The 21,162-nt window shown below is 41.3% G+C and overlaps 1 protein-coding gene across 4 annotated transcripts in view; it reads right to left on the bottom strand.

Moving 5' to 3' along the window:
* Positions 1 to 21,162, bottom strand: part of BLTP3B (bridge-like lipid transfer protein family member 3B) — an 88,497-nt gene that overhangs the window by 4,651 nt on the left and 62,684 nt on the right. For 3 of the 4 annotated variants that reach the window (XM_074941828.1, XM_074941827.1, XM_074941829.1), the window contains 7 exons: positions 20,732 to 20,925; positions 16,067 to 17,571; positions 14,220 to 14,395; positions 12,250 to 12,386; positions 10,410 to 10,560; positions 4,503 to 4,759; positions 2,176 to 2,284 (listed from right to left, as the gene is read on the bottom strand). In XM_074941828.1, the coding sequence (XP_074797929.1) occupies positions 2,176 to 2,284; positions 4,503 to 4,759; positions 10,410 to 10,560; positions 12,250 to 12,386; positions 14,220 to 14,395; positions 16,067 to 17,571; positions 20,732 to 20,925 (2,529 nt within the window). Of the gene's footprint in view, positions 1 to 2,175; positions 2,285 to 4,502; positions 4,760 to 10,409; positions 10,561 to 11,941; positions 12,036 to 12,249; positions 12,387 to 14,219; positions 14,396 to 16,066; positions 17,572 to 20,731; positions 20,926 to 21,162 lie in introns of those variants that run through there. The other variant, XM_074941830.1, reaches the window with a different exon arrangement.

Genomic DNA, 21,162 nt, shown 5'->3' with positions numbered 1-21,162 from the left:
GGGCACACTGCTGACTCATATCCAGCTTCTCGTCCACTGTAACCCCTAGGTCCTTTTCCGCAGAACTGCTGCCTAGCCATTCGGTCCCTAGTTTGTAGCTGTGCATTGGGTTCTTCCGTCCTAAGTGCAGGACCCTGCACTTATCCTTATTGAACCTCATCAGGTTTCTTTTGGCCCAATCCTCCAATTTGTCTAGGTCCCTCTGTATCCTATCTCTGCCCTCCAACGTATCTACCACTCCTCCCAGTTTAGTATCATCCGCAAATTTGCTAAGAGTGCAATCCACACCATCCTCCAGATCATTTATGAAGATATTGAACAAAACCGGCCCCAGGACCGACCCCTGGGGCACTCCACTTGACACCGGCTGCCAACTAGACATGGAGCCATTGATCACTACCCGTTGAGCCCGACAATCTAGCCAACTTTCTACCCACCTTATAGTACATTCATCCAGCCCATACTTCTTTAACTTGCTGGCAAGAATACTGTGGGAGACCGTGTCAAAAGCTTTGCTAAAGTCAAGAAACAATACATCCACTGCTTTCCCTTCATCCACAGAATCAGTAATCTCATCATAGAAGGCAATTAGATTAGTCAGGCATGACCTTCCCTTGGTGAATCCATGCTGACTGTTCCTGATCACTTTCCTCTCGTCTAAGTGCTTCAGGATTGATTCCTTGAGGACCTGCTCCATGATTTTTCCGGGGACTGAGGTGAGGCTGACCGGCCTGTAGTTCCCAGGATCCTCCTTCTTCCCTTTTTTAAAGATTGGCACTACATTAGCCTTTTTCCAGTCATCTGGGACTTGCCCCGTTCGCCACGAGTTTTCAAAGATAATGGCCAATGGCTCTGCAATCACATCCGCCAATTCCTTTAGCACTCTCGGATGCAACTCGTCTGGCCCCATGGACTTGTGCACGTCCAGCTTTTCTAAATAGTCCCTAACCACCTCTTTCTCCACAGAGGGCTGGCCATCTACTCCCCATGTTGCGATGCCCAGCGCAGCAGTCTGGGAGCTGTCCTTGTTAGTGAAGACAGAGGCAAAAAAAGCACTGAGCACATTAGCTTTTTCCACATCCTCTGTCTGTATCTACTGCTCCTGTCCTCTTTGCTTCACACAGATCGCTCAGAGGTCTTCCCTCATGTACACACCACTGTTAAATTTATTTAGTGTTTTACTCTACCACCTTCTACATTCAATTAGTCACAGTATTTACAATGTCATCCAGTTTTACTGTCCTTTCTCCAAAAGGGAGGGGGGAGAAAAGGTGTCTCCTCCCAGAGAACTCCATTTTGTCAGGCCCAACCTCTCTCTCTTTCTTCTGCTTCTCTCCATCTCCCACTTCCTTCCTGTGCTCTTTTATCCACTCTTCTTGTTAATGGGCTAATTAGTATGCGAGCTCCAAACTCATCTGGTAATCAGAGACTCCTCTCCTTAATCAGCCCCCTCCCAGAGGGGTAACAGGTTAATCAGTGATGAGAGTGCTGGTTCAGCATTCCATCATACAATGCTTTAACTTATTTCCTTATTATATGTACAGAATCTGGCACAATGGGGCTGTGGATTCTAGGTGCTACTGCAATGCAAATAAATAGTAATAAGTAACAGTAATTAGTGTTCATTATGTATTTACCTGTAACATATATGTATAAGAAATAGCTGAGATAACAAGTCACCACTTCTCTGCAACATTTAGACAGTTAAATTGTGTTTAGTCATCTCTGAAAGAATCTGGAATCGAATACATGTGCTATGAAGTGATATGAACCACTATGCATCCATTGGTTTGACTTGCAGGACCAGGGCCACAGTCAAAACACTGCTATTGGGGATTGTTTTCCCTGGCTAGACTGTACTTAAGTTTCAGTTTTAATGTATGATGTCCACTGTGGCTACATCTACGCTATGAGCTACAGGAGTGATTCCTCTTATATTCACACTAGCTCTGAGCTAGTACAAGTGCGTGTACAAGAACTAGGAATCACACCCCTAGCTCATAGCGTAGACATAGTCACAGTGCGATTAGCAATTCTGTGGGGTAACTCACTTTTAATTACTAGCTACATGTCCAAAACAACGTTCACACAAAGTAGAAACATTACATAAATATAGCAGCATGTACTTTCAATTGTTAACATCTTAGATTTGGGGGAAAATCTATCAATACACACCTCTGATGCAAAAAGAACCATCGTCATTCCTCTCTAACAAAAGTAGGTCAATATGCAGTGTTACAGGGGCTGGTTCAGGAGCTGAGAGATTATCACGTGGGCTGTCATCCTACAGAATAAAAGTAATAAAAACAGGATTTTTAATGTTGTCTCTCTTTATCAATGGTAGGAAATCAAACCAGCTAATCAAAAACTTCAGGTAAACATGTTTGAACAGACTTAATGAAACCCACAAACCCCTCTCATTAGAAGTGCATTCAGACAGAATTTTCTAATCCGATATCTACAAAACTTCAGTGCCATTAAAATTAGTATGACCTACAGAAAAACAAAGAGCCAAATTTATGTCTGATGAAAGCCCACTGAAGTCAGCATATACGGTTTGACTAGAATACCTCAATGAGAACAAAGCAAAGCAAGACATTCTTTAGTGCAGGAGCCCTCACCAGAAATGGAGTTAAGAAACCAGTGCTGTATAATCTCTCATCTGATTGTCCCTTGAACTATTTAAAGACAGTAGGGCTGCACCTACCATACTTTGGGGGAAGGTTTTTTTTAAAAGAATTTACATTGGGATGATAGCTATCACAGCTCAGCGATACCACTGCAGAAAAAAAGACAAAAGAAACCTCACAAACTGCTTGTGGTGGTTTCTCCTCAATTACGGTTCACTGTTCCTGTCTAGCAGAGCAATGTGTCTAATGCCAGCAGAAAGTAAACACATCAAAAGCATTACCAGCATCAGCAAATACATAACAAAAACAAATTGTTAAAGTGTGATGGCTCTTTCAAAGAGCAAAGACTGCGGTATGAAAAAACAACCCTCAAAACTCACTCAGGAAATAGTGTGTCAACTTCAGTGCAAAGAAAATATCCCACTAAATGGGCAATCCAGCCACAAAGTAAAGAATTGATTGACTTCATGGTGACTTGGTGAGGGATGCACATACAGTGAATTCTTCACTGCCCATAACCTCTTATTAATATCAGCTTAATGTACAGTCTTTACCTACAAAATTGACTATTTTGTCAAAAAAACGTTGCCTGAGCCTGCCCCCCTGCCAGGAAAATACAGAAGCCCAGTTTTCAAAATTAGGGGAATATACGTTAAAGCATTCATTTCTGAATCTGGGCACTCAACTTGGTGCTTAAGTGACAATTTGAGCTGCAAAAGCCTTCACTAAGTGCCCTTTGTGCTGCTCCAGTGGCGCAAATGGCACTTTAAAATTGCCTAAGCAAGCAGTTGAAAATTTCCGTAGCACAGACAATCTTCAGATAGTGTAAAGCCAGCATACAAGGAGCTGTTGGAACAGGGAGGGAATCAGAACTTTGCCGGTTCCTTGAGCTGGCAGAATGGAGACTGCCCCAGCTGGTGCAACTTAAAGTCGCGCTTAAATTTAAGCATGACTGTGGCACAGTTTAGGCTTGAGCCCTAAACGTAGAATTAGGCACTCCCTTATCTTGGGTTCCAAATTTGGGAATTGAGTCCCTTGTATCTCTCACTGTTTTGAAATTTTCCAAGGCTATTTGCGTCTGAGGTTTTTTTAATTTTTGATTTTGGCAGCAGTGATATTATAACCCTAAATCTCTAAAAAATAAATTTCCTTACACTTACAATAGCCTTTCTGGCTGCCCCCCAGTGAAATCATTGTCTGCTTTAAGTGTTCTAGGGGAAAAACTAGGAGACTGCACTGCAGTGTTCTCTTAATGTTGCTATTTTAAGCCACACTAGTGCGAAAGGCTTGTATTATTTAGTAACTATTTCTAGGTAGGGTAGAACATGAAATCTGGGCTCTAGTTAGTAGGCAAGATGAACTGAACTTGAGTCCTTATAACCTCTTTCCTCCTTCTATGCTAAGCTCTCATCACCACAACTATCCTAGAAGGAGGGCTGATGAGCCTATAGCATACTTCTTTGTTAATGCTGATTTTGATTGGAAAGCAGGTGTTACTGCAAAGCTACAAAAGGCTCATTCTACCCCTGGGAAATTGGAACACCTTATCTGTTACATTCCCAGCTGCTGCTATTCTGGGGACCATGACATGGTAAAGGAAAAAAAGACACAAAGTAGAAAACATTAATTCCTATAACCAGTTTGGTCATGCACCAAATTTATCTCTAGGCAAGCCATTGAGCTAACCCAGTTCATGGATTTTTAAAATTGCTTTAGTGTTATCTAATCGTAAATATCCAATTAAGACTTTAAAGAATAAGATATGAGTTTCTTTGAAGTTAACTATATCCAGATTACTAATTTATCAGCAAAGAAACAAGAACATACAGTCTAAATAGTTAAGAGAAGCAAAATGGCTCCTAGTTAACATACTTTTAAATTAATCTTTGTATTAGAAACTTTAATCTTCATAGGCATTACTGCTGCAACAGTTTCATCTTCTAGAAAATGCTGAATGTTCGTGAGGGAAGATGTTAGGAATTCAGCACTAAAATTCTCTACGTGACACTGTAGAAAGCCATTTTTTACAGCCAGCAGAGAGTGTACTACAGCACTTGGCCCATTTTCCCATCTCAAATTAATTTCAGGTGATGACTTAATTGGTCCAGCCACAGATTTATGATCTGAACCTAGTGTAGAAGAAAACAAAATTAGGATTAAAATTTTAGAGCACACAAAAGGCACTCCAATAAGCAATCATTATGCAATCATTTCTACCTGCATTGTAGTTACATAATCACAAGAGAGGAGTAGAAACATAACTAGTTTTCTAACAAATTAACCAATTTCACTCTTTTATTCAAAAAACCCCATACTTGAGATAAATCAGAATTATAATAGTGCATACGCATAACGTATTGTGAGCAATTTTCTATCACCTTTTTTCTCATCTCTTAATTCATAATTTAAAAGTAGTACAAGGAGCAACAAACAGTACATACAAGTAGCTTGTAATAGACATAACAGTATACATGTATATATAAGGATCCTGCATTCTTTCTGCATGCAAAACTCGTTGTCATCTTCAATGGGAGATCTCTATGCACAGTAAATACAAAACCAAGCCCTTTGCAAGCTTTTTTTGGTTTGGTTTGGTTTTAAATAAATTACTTAAGACTATGATTCAGGAAAACACTTAGGTCTATCCATGTTCAGGAGAGTACTTAACACATTTAACTAAGTGCTCTCCTGAACAAAATGATTACTTACCTGTATTGTAACTCTTGTTCTTTGAGATGGGCAGTTGTGAAATACACATGCAAACCACATCTTAAAGAACTGTCACAATAAAGGTAAGTGATCGTTTTTTCTTCTTCAAGTGGTTGCAAACATGTATTTCACTCAGATGACTCACAAGCAGTACTATTAGGAGGTGGGGCTTGGAGTCTACTTAAACAGCGATGGCAAAATTGCTCTCCCAAATTTGCATCAGATCTTGAAGCAGTCATGATGGTATAATGATGCATGAAAGTATGCACAGAGGGACCAAATGGTAGTACTTCTTAGGGCCAGCCCCATGATCGACATCTGCAGGGCTGCTGAGATGGCCCATTCAATGAGGGTTCAGGCTTACAGTCTCTCCAGAAAGGGGTGTTTAATGCTACCCCATATGCCGTCACAGAAGTAATACATGTGGAAACTGTCTGTGCTGAAACTGCCTTACCTTTCCTACTGTCAGCAAATGAGACACAGAGCCAAGGAGATAACCTAAAAGGATTGGTTCTGTCCAGATAATAGGCCAGTGCTCAACTTATGTCCAAAGTATGAAGTCGCTCTTCATCACTACTTGAGTGCAGCTTCAGGGAAAAAAACAACAGGTAAGTATATTGTTTGTTGAGATGGAATGCTGGAACTACTTTGGTTAAAAATTTAGAATGAGGCCTCAAGGCTCTTTATCTTGGAAAACACCACACATGGAGGGCCTGCCATTAGAGCCCAAAGCTCACACACTTGAGGGAAAAATTGATGGCACTCCTTATTGTCTTTCATTGTGAACGGGTCAACTGATAAATACCCCAAGTTTTGAAGATGGTCCTCAGCCCACTGTTCTTGAGGGAGCATTTGTGATTCCAGGAGAATGTCCTGTTGAGATGGTCAGCCAATTGATTCCGGGAGCCAGGTAAGTGAGCAGCAATGGGAGCAATGTCTTCCCTGATGCAAAAGTGCCAGAATTTCTTCGCTTCTTCACAAAGCTGTTCAGATCATGCCCCTCCCGGTCTGTGCAGACAGTACACTGCAGTTGAATTGTTCGTGAGTATCGGGACCGATGAGCCCTTGATGAGAGGGAGAAAAGCACAGCAAGTATTGTGAATTCTCGAAGCTTGAGGACATTGAAATGAAGAGCTGCTACTTGCTCCAGCCACAAAGCTTGGGTTCTACACCCACCTATGAAAGCACCTCACCCTATCAGAGAGGCATTGGTAATGATTGTCTTGATCAGGAGGTGGCAAGCAAATACCACACCTCTGCATATGTTTTTCTTATCCATCCACCATTATTGGGAACGCAGGAGGAACCTGGATCAACTTGTACAACCGGTGTCCGTTCAGTCAATGGGCTAACTTCAGCCACCCCTGAAGGATGCACACGCATAGCCTGGCATGCAGGGTCACTTAAGTATATGAGGCCACGTGGCCTAGTAACAGTAGACGTTCCTGGATTGTGGTGGTGGGGTATAACTAGAGAGAGGTGCATAACTGGCAAACAGTCTGAACCTGTCCTGTGGGAGAAAAGCCATCAGATATGTAGAATTGAGTGGGCCTAATTAACTTGATTTTTTGTGTGGGAATTAACATGGACTTTCTCTTGTTCAGTGTGAGTCTCAGACGATGGAGAAGATAGATAAGCTGGACACGGCAGAGAACCTGGTGCTTGGATCTGCCTTGCGCTAACACATCATCTAGGTAAGGGAAGACACATATCCCCTTTCTCCTTCAGTAGGCCACCACCACTGCCATGCACTTGATCAATATGTGTGGGGCTGAGGACAGGACAAAAGGAAGTACTGTGTATTGATAATGTTGACCTGCCACTACAAATCTCAGAATCTGGTCACTTAGCAACACTTATACATGGAAGTAGGTGACTTGTTGATTGAGGGCTGATGCCAAAGATGAAGATCGCATTGGTACCAACGCAATATGCATCGGTGTCGAAGACAATGCCAGGACTGAGTCTTTGTCATGTTTCTTGGCTGATACCGGCACTGATACCACTAAATCTCTGTAGTGGAGCCAAAGATCCAGATGGACTGGGAGCAGCAGGAGATGCCTTCACTTCAAAGGACTCCTGTACCACAGGAAGAATCCATGAGAGAGAGAGAGAGACTTCTGATGCCCCATAAGCTTGTGGTGATGGTACCACCAATAATGCTGGTGCTAGAACTGTGTCTTTTGTACTGGACTCAACAGCTATCCCACAGCCAGTACCCGAGTTGATGGTACAGTACCAATACCTTCCCGCTGAAGTGCTGGGGAGACACAGGTTGATGGCCCATTTGTACATGAGTACCCAAGAAGTCCCGGCAATGTCTCCAGTCCTCCTTCAAAAGAACCACCACAACCACATTTCTTCAATCTGGAGGGGCTCCAATATGTTTTATGGGTCCTCTTTCAGGGAAGCCCTGAAGACAACTGACCTCTCTTTCTCCAAGGAGAAGAGTCTGAGTCCAGGGATCTGTCAGAGATCACTGCAGCCTCCATAACAGATTACATGCAAGAGACAGGGTGTGCAGTTGAAGGCCCTGACTCCAAGGCAGGTTTCAGTGCTTGCTTCATAAAGTGTTGCTTGAGGCCTAGATTTTTGGATATCTGTGTTCTGTTTTTGAAAAGAATGGCAAATACTGCGCCTCTCTTTAATATGTTCCTTACTGAGGCACAAAAGGCAGAGCATGGCGGGGTCATTATTGTGAATAGACACCTCTCAAGACAAGCAGTGCTTAAAGCTCGGTGTGCGCTGCATCACACCAAAAACTAATTCAAAACTAATTAAAACAAGTTAAAACAATAAAGGAAACCTAACTACTGGGTACTAACTATTTACAGGAAAAGCAGAAAGCTGAATTCGCTGACACAGTTCCAGCACGAGCATTATTGCTACACTGCCACCACAAGCTTATGAGGCGTCAAAAGAAAAAAAATGTGAAGTAAACCTCACAGGTAGTTCTGACTCAGGCCACGGGTGGTGAGAAGGAACTGAAGGGGGTCAGAGCAGTAGAGCCCTTATATAGCCCCAGGAGAGGCCACAAGGATGTGCAAGGCGTGTGCGCCACCCCAACAGGTACTGCTACAGAAAACTCTCTGGCTCCGGTGCTGGGCATGCATAAACCTGAGTGAAATACAAGTGTGCAACCACTTGAAGAAGGGATATTTCCCTGAATCAAAGCCTTAATGTGTATAAAGAAAGTAACTGGAACTGAGGAAACTGAAACCACAATTTAATAGCTAGAATAAAGGGCCAGATGCTGCTCCCATTACTTCAATGGGAACAGGAGTGTGTACTAATAAAGTACAGCAGCAGTTTCTGATTATTAGTCTCAATATCTCTACCCAGTAGAGGGCAACTGACACACTGAATTGGGAATTTCTAGAAGAGGAAGATGGTCAGAAATATTAGATAAAGTTTCCATATTTATCCATTTGCTGTGCAAAAGAAATAGATCTCTTCCCTACTTATTATCTCTTCAGGTTTAACACACTAGAAATAATCAGTGCCAAAAAGAATAGTTAAAATCCTTTTAAATCAATTTACTGGCTGATTGTTACATAGCAATAATTTGAAAGGCTTGCACGCAAATATTTTTAAGTTGTACTACACTATTCATATTGAGTATCCTGACGAAAGAGTAGACTTACTGGGCCAGATGCTCAGATGGTAGTCAACTGAAGTATGCTGACTCAAGTGAAGTCACTTGAACTATGCTGAGATTCTGGCCCTTACTTCAAATTTATCCCTTTCACAACAGAGGGATTATTTTTAAATATTAATTTAGATGTTTTCAATTAAACCTCTCCAGTTCTCTAGACATTCCAACAATTTCAAACTGGGAAATGGGAAACAGTTAAAGGTGGATTTAATTTAAATTCATTGACGTATGACTAACCAGGAACCAGATTTTGCATTATAAATTTCTTTCCTATTTCTATTTTCATTTCTTTCCCTATGCTATCCCTTATCCTCCCCAAATATACTTGGCTATGCATTAGCCAAGAAAGTAACTTTCTAAGTGTCTTCCAGCTCATTCTGCTACGTTGCTTTTAGCCTCATACACATCCCGACCTCCATGGGATTTTCCTTCATTGCAATGTACCCTGGGATGCCTCTAAAGAAGGGAAGCCATGCTCCACAGAACTCCACAGATCTCTATGGAATTGTGCATCTGATTTATGGACAGAGGCAATTAATTTAATTGAAATAAGGTACAAATGATGATCGCATGATACATTCAAGAGACACGTACCACGACAGAGTTCTATTTATTTTGATGCGTAGAGCTCCAGATGTAGACATATTTGGACATACTGCAGAAGTGATTCTGGACCAGGTGGACATATCATTGCAAAAGCATGATTAATGTGCTGTTAATTGGCAATGCACTACTATAATAATCATTCACAGCTGCAGCATTTAAGCATTAGAATCTTATCAAGCTTTTAAAAAAATCATATAATTCCACCTCACCCCTCCGGGTACAGGGCTAGATAGTAGCTTTCCTTAAATAAGAAATTTAACTTTAACATGAAGTGTTGGTGTTGAGATGTATTTCCTTAGACTAGAATTTTTAAAGTTATTTTGAAGTAAAGAATGATCTGCTCTCATTGAAGGCTCACCAGACCAAGAAATATTCAAATTAAAAAAAGTTAGAGTGATAATAATGAAGTTACAGCTTTATAAAATATCAACAATCTAATGCAAGATATTTGATAAGATGTGAATCAGCAGAATTCAATGTAATTCATTTGGTTTTTGTTTTGTTTTTTACTCACCATCCTGAGCAGTTCTATTTTTATTTCCCTCCCACTCACTGCTTGATAATTAGGAAAGAAGATAATTGGAACAGTGATTCTAAACTGATTGATAACAGGTATTCTAACATTAATAGAATCACAAGGCTTTTTTGGTATTTTAAGTTTGAGACTAATACAGATATTTTTATATGATTATGTATTAGAGGGAAGACAACCATAAAACTTACAATAACTCTTTCACAGTAGAAACAAATGTTTTTTCAACTCAAATTCAATAGTGAGAGTAGAATTGAAATCTCTTGTTATTTCTTACCCACAGTTCTGTTGCAAAGATAATGTCGAACACTGATATTGCCCAACTGGCTTGGTATCACCTGATTCACCTGAAGGCATACTTCTGTGTCTTCACCTCTGATGTCAATTTCACCATTAACACCAAAGATTTTAAAAACCACAACAGACATCTATCAACAAGTTAAGATACAACTGCGATTATAAATTAAATTTTTTAAAATTACAACTTTCAATTATTAGTGTGCAAATAAAAACAATGCAACAAGCTTACATTCAAATATTACCAAAGGAAACTTGTATCAATGCAATTCAATCAGACATTTTGGAATTGAAGATCCTTATTCACCCACTTTTTCCCACTCACCAGAGAGGTACTCAGAGACCCAAAGAACAGTTATTTTTCTCTTCTTATTTCCTCACCTTCCACCCTATAATAAACTAGTTGATGCACAATGAAAAGCGGATGCTATTCCCCCCTGCAACCCATCAATACTGATTCGGAAATAACCAGAAGGGTCACAACAACATGAGATGGTTCCCCCATGACAATGAATATGTTGCCTTAGTCATACCTATAGTACCTTAAGCATGTGCCTTATATTAAGCATGTGAGTAGCTGACACCATTCAAATGCTGAATCAAAGCCCGAGAGAGGAACCCTAGTTAGAGTCCCAAACGCTGACACTGCACAGCAATGCACTGTGCTTCTTCTAGTGTGCCCTTTCCTCTTATTTTATTAAATTTTAATACCTTATTGTCAGGCAACAAATGTAGTCAACAGCTTCAAAACTTCAAGTCTTGGTGCCACTTTTTGAAATATATACTAATTATTTTTATTATTACAGGCCAAGTTTTCTAAGGAGCCTCAACTCATCTTCTACAAATAGAAAACTACAAGTTAAAATGGAATTTGCACACACTTAATTTGCACACACAGATTCTGTTTTCACACATTCTTTATTATTTACATGCACAAATGTAGAGATTATTATTGAAAACTGACCCCAAAGGATACTTACTCCTAAGTGTATATATCTAATCATTTGTTAAGTAAGGTTTTCTTTAAAAAGGTAATTTATAAGTGTTTTTTAAAAACTCAGCAAATGTAGAGTTATACGCTGACTGTCTCCATAGCGAGTGTAGGAGGGAAGTCTGCACAAAACTGATTTCAAAAGTGTTTTTCTTTTTTTAGGTGCCCTGTACCCTCAGATTACTATGCTGAATTATGCTAATAAGTTACTATGCAAGAAACTCAGATAACCACAGTGATGAGCATGTTATAAATGGACAGCTAAATAGAAAGAGGAGATGCAACCACCATGGAACTCTATTAGTGCATGGAGATTGCCTTGGGAGGGGAGATGGTTAGAAAAGTGGCTTTTTTTTTTTTTTAAAACTACAGGGCATGGTGACACAAAGATTACAGTAAATATGTTCTACACTTTGGGTTATATATATATATATGTATAATTAACAAAAATTCACAAAACCATGCCATATATAAAAAAAGAAAAAAGCCACTTAACTGACCTTTCAAGAGGACATCTCCATACTCCGGGTCTCCAAAGTGGGTGTAATGCCACCAGCATAGTACATACTGAGCATTACTTGGAACAGAAGTAGTTAATCTTCAACTTCAGAGACCCTAAAAGAAGATAAATCTAAAATCAATTATGTGTTTAAATTCACTCTTACTTGTTATTGGAGCATTCAGACTATAAATCTACATAGCTAATGAATTTTTAAAACTATTTTCAAGTCACCTTTAAAAGAAAAAACAATTATTTCAGCAACACTTTAATGTCAGTTACTGTTTAAGTTACTAAACCTGCTCCTTTAATGAATTTCAATAACATTACCATTTCTTCATTAGTCTCCTGGGCACTCTCTGAAGCTGCACTGATGGCATCTGGAGATGACCCACCATAATTGTCAACTCCTGTAACTTCATCTTGCACACTTTCTGCTGGCCTTTGGTAATTCATGCCTGTGATAGCTTCCATATGCATATCATCAGAAAAATATGAAAGGTCAATATAATATAATCTGAATTGTTCATGCATTAATATTAAGATACTATGTATAATCTTAATATTTAAATATTTTATACAAGTTTTTATTTGGATAAGTATTAATAAACAAAACTAAAATAAATTAGTCAAATAATAGGCATAGTGATTTTTGTCATGTCACTAAGCTCATGTGGCAAACAGATTGTTAGCAATGGCAACACAAAAGGAAATTTCTTAATTTGTCTATATTCTTATTGATCTATCTATCTATCTATCTATACACACACCTAATCTCTCTCACTCAAAATATTCTCTTTGGGTGAAATCCACTCCATCTACACAGGTTTCAGAGTAGCAGCCGTGTTAGTCTGTATCCGCAAAAAGAAAAGGAGTACTTGAGGCACCTTAGAGACTAACAAATTTATTTGAGCATAAGCTTTCGTGAAAGCTTATGCTCAAATAAATTTGTTAGTCTCTAAGGTGCCACAAGTACTCCTTTCCATCTACACAGAGTCCTAGTATTCAGACTGTATGATGGTGGAGCAATTAGTGAGATGAAATCCACCCCTTCAACCCATGCAGCCATGGTGTGGAGTCCTTGCTATTCCAGCCTGTAGGGTGGAATAGCACCTATAGCTCTTCCATGTCTTTTACACTGGGTACTGGATCCACATGAACATGTGACCCCTTTCCTGTCTAATGCAGCCAATTCATTGTGGCTTCCATGCCAGTATAAATGGGCTAGCACAGAGATCTTTCACAGTGCAGAGGGGATGTACAAGCACCCTATGTGGCAATTTCACACACTTTTAGAGAAATGAGAAGGGCCCTGCTCTTGTCTTCCACAACGGAAGTGAATTTCACCCTGTGAGAAGTCTGTTGAAGTCCTCCAAAAGTTACTAATCTGCCGAATATGTACAGATACACTGAAGGCTTTGAAAATGTAAGTGACTACAGTTCTTCTGTTTATAGAAATACTCAGTCAGGCTATATTATTTTCTTTTGTTAAAGCTTTATTTTATTAAGAACATATGGGCTGAGAATACTTTTCTAGTCAGATGTAAGATAGGAGTACAGCGGAAACTGACTTTTTTAGAGTCTTGCTATTGTATGTATTACTTTTTAACTAAATTATTTCATCGGCCTTCTCTTAGAAGCTCATCATAATTTACATAACCCCACAGTACTACAGATTATCTAAAACTAACAGATATTCAACATCAGGCCAAATTTATCCCTCAGATACCCACAAATGGCTCCCACTGAAATAATCAGAAGTTGGACATACAGCTGATTGCAGAATCCAGCCAATAAATACAAACTGCACCATGAGGAGAGAGTCAAATCTGTCTGTTTGGTTACTAGCATTGCTGGTGTTAATGCCAAAGAAAACCACTTACCCATCCCCACATTTTTAAAACCAAAAATCTTGATATACGTTTGCAATGGTAAAACAACACCATAATTTAGAGTCCAATCCTGCAAACATATACTGCTGGCCTACAGGCAACTAACAGGAGTAGTTCCAAGGAATTCCTGGTCCTACAAGAGCACTATAATTTGGTTCCCTCCTCCAAAAAAAAAAAAAATATCCCACACCCACCACCCTGGAAAGAGGTAATAACTGAGTCAATTGTCAGTTTATTTTTAAATTATATCTTTCATCTAAGTAGGAAAATATTTTGTGCCACCAACTGGTGTAGTAAATAGAACTGCTTGAGTAAACCAAACAGGATTTAGCCCACTATATCCTGTTAGCACACTATTAGATAATACTTTCATGTATTGTATGTAATTATTTTGTTAAATTTGTTTACCTTTCTCCATAAAGCTTTGGTTGTCACTTCCATCACTCTCTAGCAAATGTTCTTCTAACATCATACTATCAATAGAAATGGTATCCAAAGAGACTTGTGATGGACTTCTCTTCATGTTCTTATAAGAAACAGAGAATGCAGGGAGGTTGGACTGGCAGCGTTCCTTAGGCTTTCCACTTTTTAATATAAAGATATTAGGAAATTATTACTTAAAATGAAAGGAATTCTAGAAAAGAAAATCAAAATCCTCCAACACAGGAACAAAATTAAAGAAACATTGGTATGTAATATAAAATAATTCTGTAATCCTTAGGGGGAAAAAATAGAGGTAAACAAAGTAGAGCATTCATTCACCGCAGTCTATAAATTACATTGTAGACATGTGTCAATTATTTTGACTTTTCACAACTATTTATTCAAGAATATGAAAATACAGTATTCTGTAAACAAATGTTTAGTTAACAGAATGTTCAATTTTTAACCTTAATTTATTGCGGGATTCCGCTGTCACTGCATATCTACAGAATTTATTAATGCTTAAAACGATATCTGTTTTGAACTACTAAATTCTCAGTTCTTTGGCACACGGCCCATCAGGGAAAGCCAATGGCAGGCCAGGACGGTTTGTTTACCTGCAGCATCCGCAGGTTCAGCCGATCGCAGCTCCCACTGGCCGCAGTTCACCGCTCCAGGCCAATATGGGCTGCGGGAAGTGGTGACCAGCACATCCCTCGGCCCACGCCGCTTCCCGCAGCCCCCATTGGCCTGGAGTGGCCAACTGCGGACAGTGGGAGCTGCCATCGGCAGAACCGCCAGCCGCCGCTTCCTGCAACTCCCATTGGCCTGGAGCGGCAAACCGTGACCAGTGGGAGCTGCGATCGACCGAACCTGCAGACGCTGCAGGTAAAGAGACTGTCCTGACCCACCAGCAGCTTTCCCTGGTGGGCTGTGTGCCAAAGCCTGCCTGTAGAGAGGCGGTGTGGCTCCCTGCCACCTCAGAGAGGGATGAGCCCATCCGCGTGCCGGAGTGGGCAGAGCTAGACCCTCAGAGGTCACTGGAGGGCCAGACGCCAGGGAGGCCAGATGCCTCCAGCCTAGCCTGTGACTGGGAAGCCGCAGCGGCCCAAGGTGCACGCCAGGACTGGCCCAACCTGCCCTGCGCCCACTACCCGGGGGAGTTGCCGGGCCTGCCCTGCGCCCGCTACCCGGAAGACCCATGGTGCTGGACGCCCCAGAGGACACCACCTGGACCCAGGTACCACAATAGGGGGAGTCAGGAAGTAGCCCGGGGGCAGCCAACCCTAGTCTGGCTGTAGCACTGCCAGAGCCCATGACAGTGTGTTGCGGCCAGGATCCCCACTGACACAGCAGCAGGTCTTCTGCCACAGCTAGGGCCCTGGGCTGGGATGCAGTGGAGTGGGAGGGCCTGCGTCCCCCCTGCCGCCCAACTTGTGGGTGGCAGTCTCCCCCTCTTCCAGGTCCTTTGGGGGCCTGGGCTTATTGCTATAGTTTGCTACCGCTCAGCCCCTGTCTGAGGGCCTGAGCACCTGACTCACTGTTGCCCCGCCCTGACCTAGGGCCCGGGCTTACGGTGCTTATTTCAGTTGCCGCAAGGGCCACCAAGGGAGACTCCCGCAGCCGGACTAATTTCCCCAAACATCAACTGTGTGTAGTGAGCTGGTGTGGCTCCCCGCCGCCCCGGAGAAGGCTGAGCCCTGGCTAGCTTCTTTACACGGCCAATCCCTGATCTATGGCAATTATTAATTTTATTTGACTTGTACTATCAACTAACTTTTCCTGGGACATAAAGAGTGACCTCACTAATTAAAATATAAAATCTTTTATACCTTAATGTAGACTGGGTTGCAAGCATTCTAACTGTAGACACTTTTTCTTTGTTGATTTCAAGCTCTTCAGATTGTAAGGCTGTTTCTGGTTCTAAGTCTGTCACTTTAACAGGAGAGCCTTCAGTTCCATTTTTCTGATCAGTTAACTTATTTGAAAAAATATTTTTGTCATTCTCTTTATCAATGAATAACTCGATAGAATCTTCTCTGTTATTTAAAACATTCACCAAATCCCTAGAATACAAGCTACTTTTGTCACTTAGCGCCACACAAACTTCTTCTGAATCACTCCTACTAAAAAGTCCACTACAGTCATCTTCATGTGTTTTCCCCAAACACGTATCCGATGTATCATCTGAAAATGATATTCCCTTCTGAAAATCCATATCACTATCTGATTTAAAAAGAAGGGGGTCCATCAAAATGACTGTGTTAACCTCAGTGCTCGCAGACTCAGTTACATAATTAATATCCACACTATCAGTCTGTGTTATATCATTAGTTATTAGTTTACTCTCTGATACAAGAGTTTCCTCATTTTCCAAAGGTGAAAGATCTTCTGCCATGAGACTTTCTTCTTCCAAAACTGGAGACTTGCAGGGTTTAGCTTGAGCCACTGGATGGAGCAACAGAGCTATTTCTGCACTTTCAAGTAAGATCCCAATGCAGACATCTGTTTGCTGTGCAGGTTTGCCTGTCACTGCTTCGACATCTTTCCTTAGGTTTTCCAGGAGCAATACAAGGGAGTCATGGAGCAACAATAAGAAATGGAACTGGTAATGATTGATTTGCATGCTCACATGTTTTTGAATATGAATAAGGACATGTACATCTGCATCAGAGGAAGAACTTGCAGACAGAACTCCTGAAGTGCTGTCTGAAGGATGAAGCTTTTGAATGCCATTGGTCAAGGGCTCTGTCTCAGTGCTATAATATTCCCTCAAAAGTTTTTTGCGCTGAAGTCTATTAGCTAGGTCACTAGAGTCACTTCTTGGAATGTTAAAAGGTGTTTGATCATAAGAAAAGAGTTCCTTTTGTGACTGTGCAAATCTCATTGGCTGGCAAACCCAAAGGGAGAGTGGGAATGAATCCACAAAGCTTACTGGTCGGCCTTTCCCACTTTTCATTCCTTCATAATCTATCCAAAATTGGGAAAAATGCAAAGCCCAGACATCAGTGGCAGCAGATGTTTTAAGTGCATATTTATTTAGCTTTGGGGTGATATAACCTTTATAAACATCATGCATCTTAGTATCTTGTTCATGAGCATGTCTCTGGAAGATTGGGTGCAGAAGATTAAAATTGTCATGAGATTTGGGAAAGTTGGTGAAAGTTCTACTGAAAAATTCACAGTCTTTGAAGTTCTGGAACAAGGCTTCCAGGTCAGAGTGTCTACAGTTTGGCGAGTGCCTTGTGTTTGTAGCAATCATTTCAGAACTCTGAATAGAAATTGCACGTGGCTGATCTTTATGGATTTCAGGTTTCTTTTCCGAGGGAATGATAAACTGCAATAGAAAAATATATTCATCTAGTTACAAAAGTAGATTATAAAGGTACACACTGTTTTAAAGAAAACAATAGTTATGTGAGGTAAAATAAATGAATGACATTAAAGTTTTGTAGGATATCATGTACACTAATACAGAACAGAAGAGGCCAGGCTCCTGGTTCTGCAGCTTTTCATCTGGGTTCCCCGAATTTTGACCAAGGCCACTACACGCAAACCTGTTCATAAGAAAATTGCCATGAATCTCAATGTCCATGCAATGTCCATGACAGAGCCTCTGGCTTTTTGTTTTTGAAATATGCAGGATGGTTACATTGGGCTGAAGTTTCTCATGCTTTAGCTCAGCTCAGAAGTGATTTTGTAGACAGTTTAATGAAAAATCTGTTCAATTGTTTTAAAGTTAACTGAACATGAAATCTTAACTCTCCTTCCACATGGATACAAAAGGAACTTTCATAACATGGTTGCTCAGTATCGTGAAATGATTAAAATCTCAGCCTTAATGTTGCATTAACAATTTTTTTTTGCTATTATAAAAGTAAATTTATTAGAACTCTTAAAACCTTGAAGTATTCCAGTGTGCTAGAATAATCTCGAATTGAACATCTTTACCCTCCAAGTGTTAAAAAGGAAATAATATTTTAGACCCTGATCTTACATCAGGATCTGCTAACACAGATCCCTGACACCACACATAATCCCAGTGGGATCAATGGGACACTACCCAGGTACAGTAAAAGCTTTGTTATCCAGCCTGTTGGGGTAAGGGGGGGGGGTGCCGGTAAGTGAAAAATTCTGGTTAACTAAGGGGGAGGGAGTTTGGGTGCGGGAGGGGGCTCGGGGTGCCAGATCCGGGCGGCGCTCACCTTGGGCCTCAACCTTTTTCTTTCTGAGGCCCCCCAATATGCTATAAAAACTCCACGGTCCACCTGTGCCACAATAACTGGTTTTCTTCATATAAAAGCAGGGCCGGCATTAGGGGTAGCAAGCAGGGCAATTGCCTGGGGCCCCATGCCACAGGGACCCCCCACAAAGCTACACTGCTCAGGCTTTGGCTTCAGCCTTGGTGGTGGGACTCAGGGCCCTGGACTTCAGCCCCATGCAGTGGGGCTTCAGCTTTCAGCCCTGGGCCCCAGGAAGTTTAATGCTGGCTCTGCTTGGTGGTCCCCCTGAAACCTGCTTGCGGCCCCCCAGGGGGCCCCGGACCCCTGGTTGAGAGCCACTGCCCTTGGCGGAGGTGTGGCTAGGCAGCTCTGTGCGCTGCCTCCGACCTGAGCACTGGCTCCTCAGATCCCATTGGCCGGGAACCGCAGCCAATGAGAGCTGCGGGGGCGGTGCCTACAGGCGGAGGCAGCGTGGAAAGTCACTCAGCCACGCTTCTGCCTAGGAGCAGCAGGGACATGTTGCCACTTGTGGGGAGCCGCTCGAGGTGAGCGCTGCACAGATCCGGCACCCCGCACCCCAACCCCCTGCCCCAAGCCCCCTCCCACAACCAAACTCCCTCCCAGAGCCAGTGCCCTGCACCCCCTCCCGCACTCCGAACCCCTCATGGCTGTTCCTCTGCCTAGGAGCAGTAGGGACATGTCGCCGCTTCCAGGGAGCCACGTGGAGGCAGATAGGGAACCTGCCAGCCCGGCGCCACCCAGATTATAAATCAAACTTTCAATGAAGATCAGAAATGCTTGTTTATAGAGCTTTCCGGCTGGTAAATGCCAGATAATACAGCTTTTACTGTATACGGATCTTCATGGCTGAATCCATTTGCAATGTTAGGGCTTATGGAATCATACATTTGAGCACATAAGTAACTTTGTCCTATTATCTTAAATGGAATTACTTATGTGAGTAAAGTTACTCATGTAATTAACTGGATGCTGGGTTAGATCCCAAATTTGTAAGTAAGTATTCATTACACCACAAGTACATTTTCATAATCAGTATTTGTGTAACTTACAATATCTATTATTACATATACATATAAATGCATATTTAGGAAGTTTCATTTAAAGCATCACACTTTCATACTAAGAGCTTGTCTACATGGTGGGGTTATGTGCTTTACAGGAGTGTGATTTCTAAAGTGCACTAAGGTGTGGCACATTAATTGGCCCAGGTAGACCCTGCTAGTGTGCCCTAAAGGTTCCCTTGTGCACTTTAATGTAATACTGTTTGAAACAGCAGTATGTTAAAGCGCATTAGCAGGGTCTACACAGACCAACTGAAGTGCAACACATTAGCATGCTTTAGAAATCACACCGTGGTAAAGCGCATTACCTCCCGATTCAGATAAGCCTTAAATATTGCAATATCTGTAAAAATGGCAGTTATGGATTCTGTTTTCCCTTTTCTTTGGGTTTTCCTTTCCATTCACAGGGATAAGCTTATTATACAGTGCCATTTATGACAATTTAATTGCATTTTGAAATCTTGTTTGTTTTTCAGCTGAAAGCCAACTAAAATGAATTTCAAAAGCACACAGTCAAACTGATAACTGATCAGATCTTTATCTCTCAGGAGTTTCTCTCTCTAGTACAAGAATTTCATAAGGCCTCTACAGCTTCATGATGTGGAGGGGAGTGCAGTCTGTAGTATATTACTACAAAAAAGGAAGAATTCTCACTGTGCATAATAAAACTGCTTAACCCGCACTCTCCCCTCGAGATCCACAATGCTAAAGGATCACCGCCAAGTAGCTGCAGTTCTACAAAGAGCAGGAAAAAGGAATGATCAGATAGGTGTCAAGACCGCACTCTTATAACATATGACACCCCTCAAAAAGCTGTAGATCTCACAACTAAAAAATTATGGCAAGTAACTACTGTTCTCTGCATATTAGAGGTACAACTGCGCACACAGAGATCTGAACTGTAAATATGTGATCCAGGCATACTTTCCACTCTCAGCAAAGCCAGGATGGCCTGTTGCCAATGAGACTTTTAGCCAAACCTACTGACTACTCTGCATTGAGGGGCTATGTCCAGAAGAGACGATGATCTGCTACATCATGTCCTCTGTTCTGCCTCACGCATCTTTCCTTAGACCTTCATACTCTGTAAGCATATTTTCCTTTTTTCATTACTTGGCTAATAACTCTTTTCAGAGATAAAGAGAATGTATTTTTCTCCAAAAAATCCCCAAATACTCCTTCCATACAGTACCTTTAACATAAGTCCATCCACTCTAACATCAACATGCTCATCAGATTTTGAATTGTCATTTAATTTATACATGGCCATGAACTGATTGAGACTTTGTTTTACATCCAACGCAAACTGATTTAGCCAAAGAATACTTCTCTCATCCAGAGTGAACTGCAGAGCATTCAGTTGCACATAAAGATTCGGACATGGAACTAAGGAAGAGACAAAACAAAATTACAGCAAACAACAATATTTATTTTAGCTTAATAATGCAGAGCCATATCATCTCCTCTACTTGCTGCCATGGAAGAAATGGAAAACCCACTCCTTTGACCACGGGAAAGGGAGATTGAAGGAGCCTAAGCGTATCACTCCCAACTCTCTCTCTGATGTCCCAATCACTGCATGTAAAAACTTAAATTAAACTAGAATAAAAAGGAGGTGGGCAC

This window comes from Natator depressus, chromosome 1 (genome assembly GCF_965152275.1).
Source record: "Natator depressus isolate rNatDep1 chromosome 1, rNatDep2.hap1, whole genome shotgun sequence".
Classification (NCBI taxonomy): Eukaryota; Metazoa; Chordata; order Testudines; family Cheloniidae; genus Natator; species Natator depressus.
Note: the sequence above shows the minus strand (reverse complement) of the source record. Positions and strands in the feature narration are given on the sequence as shown.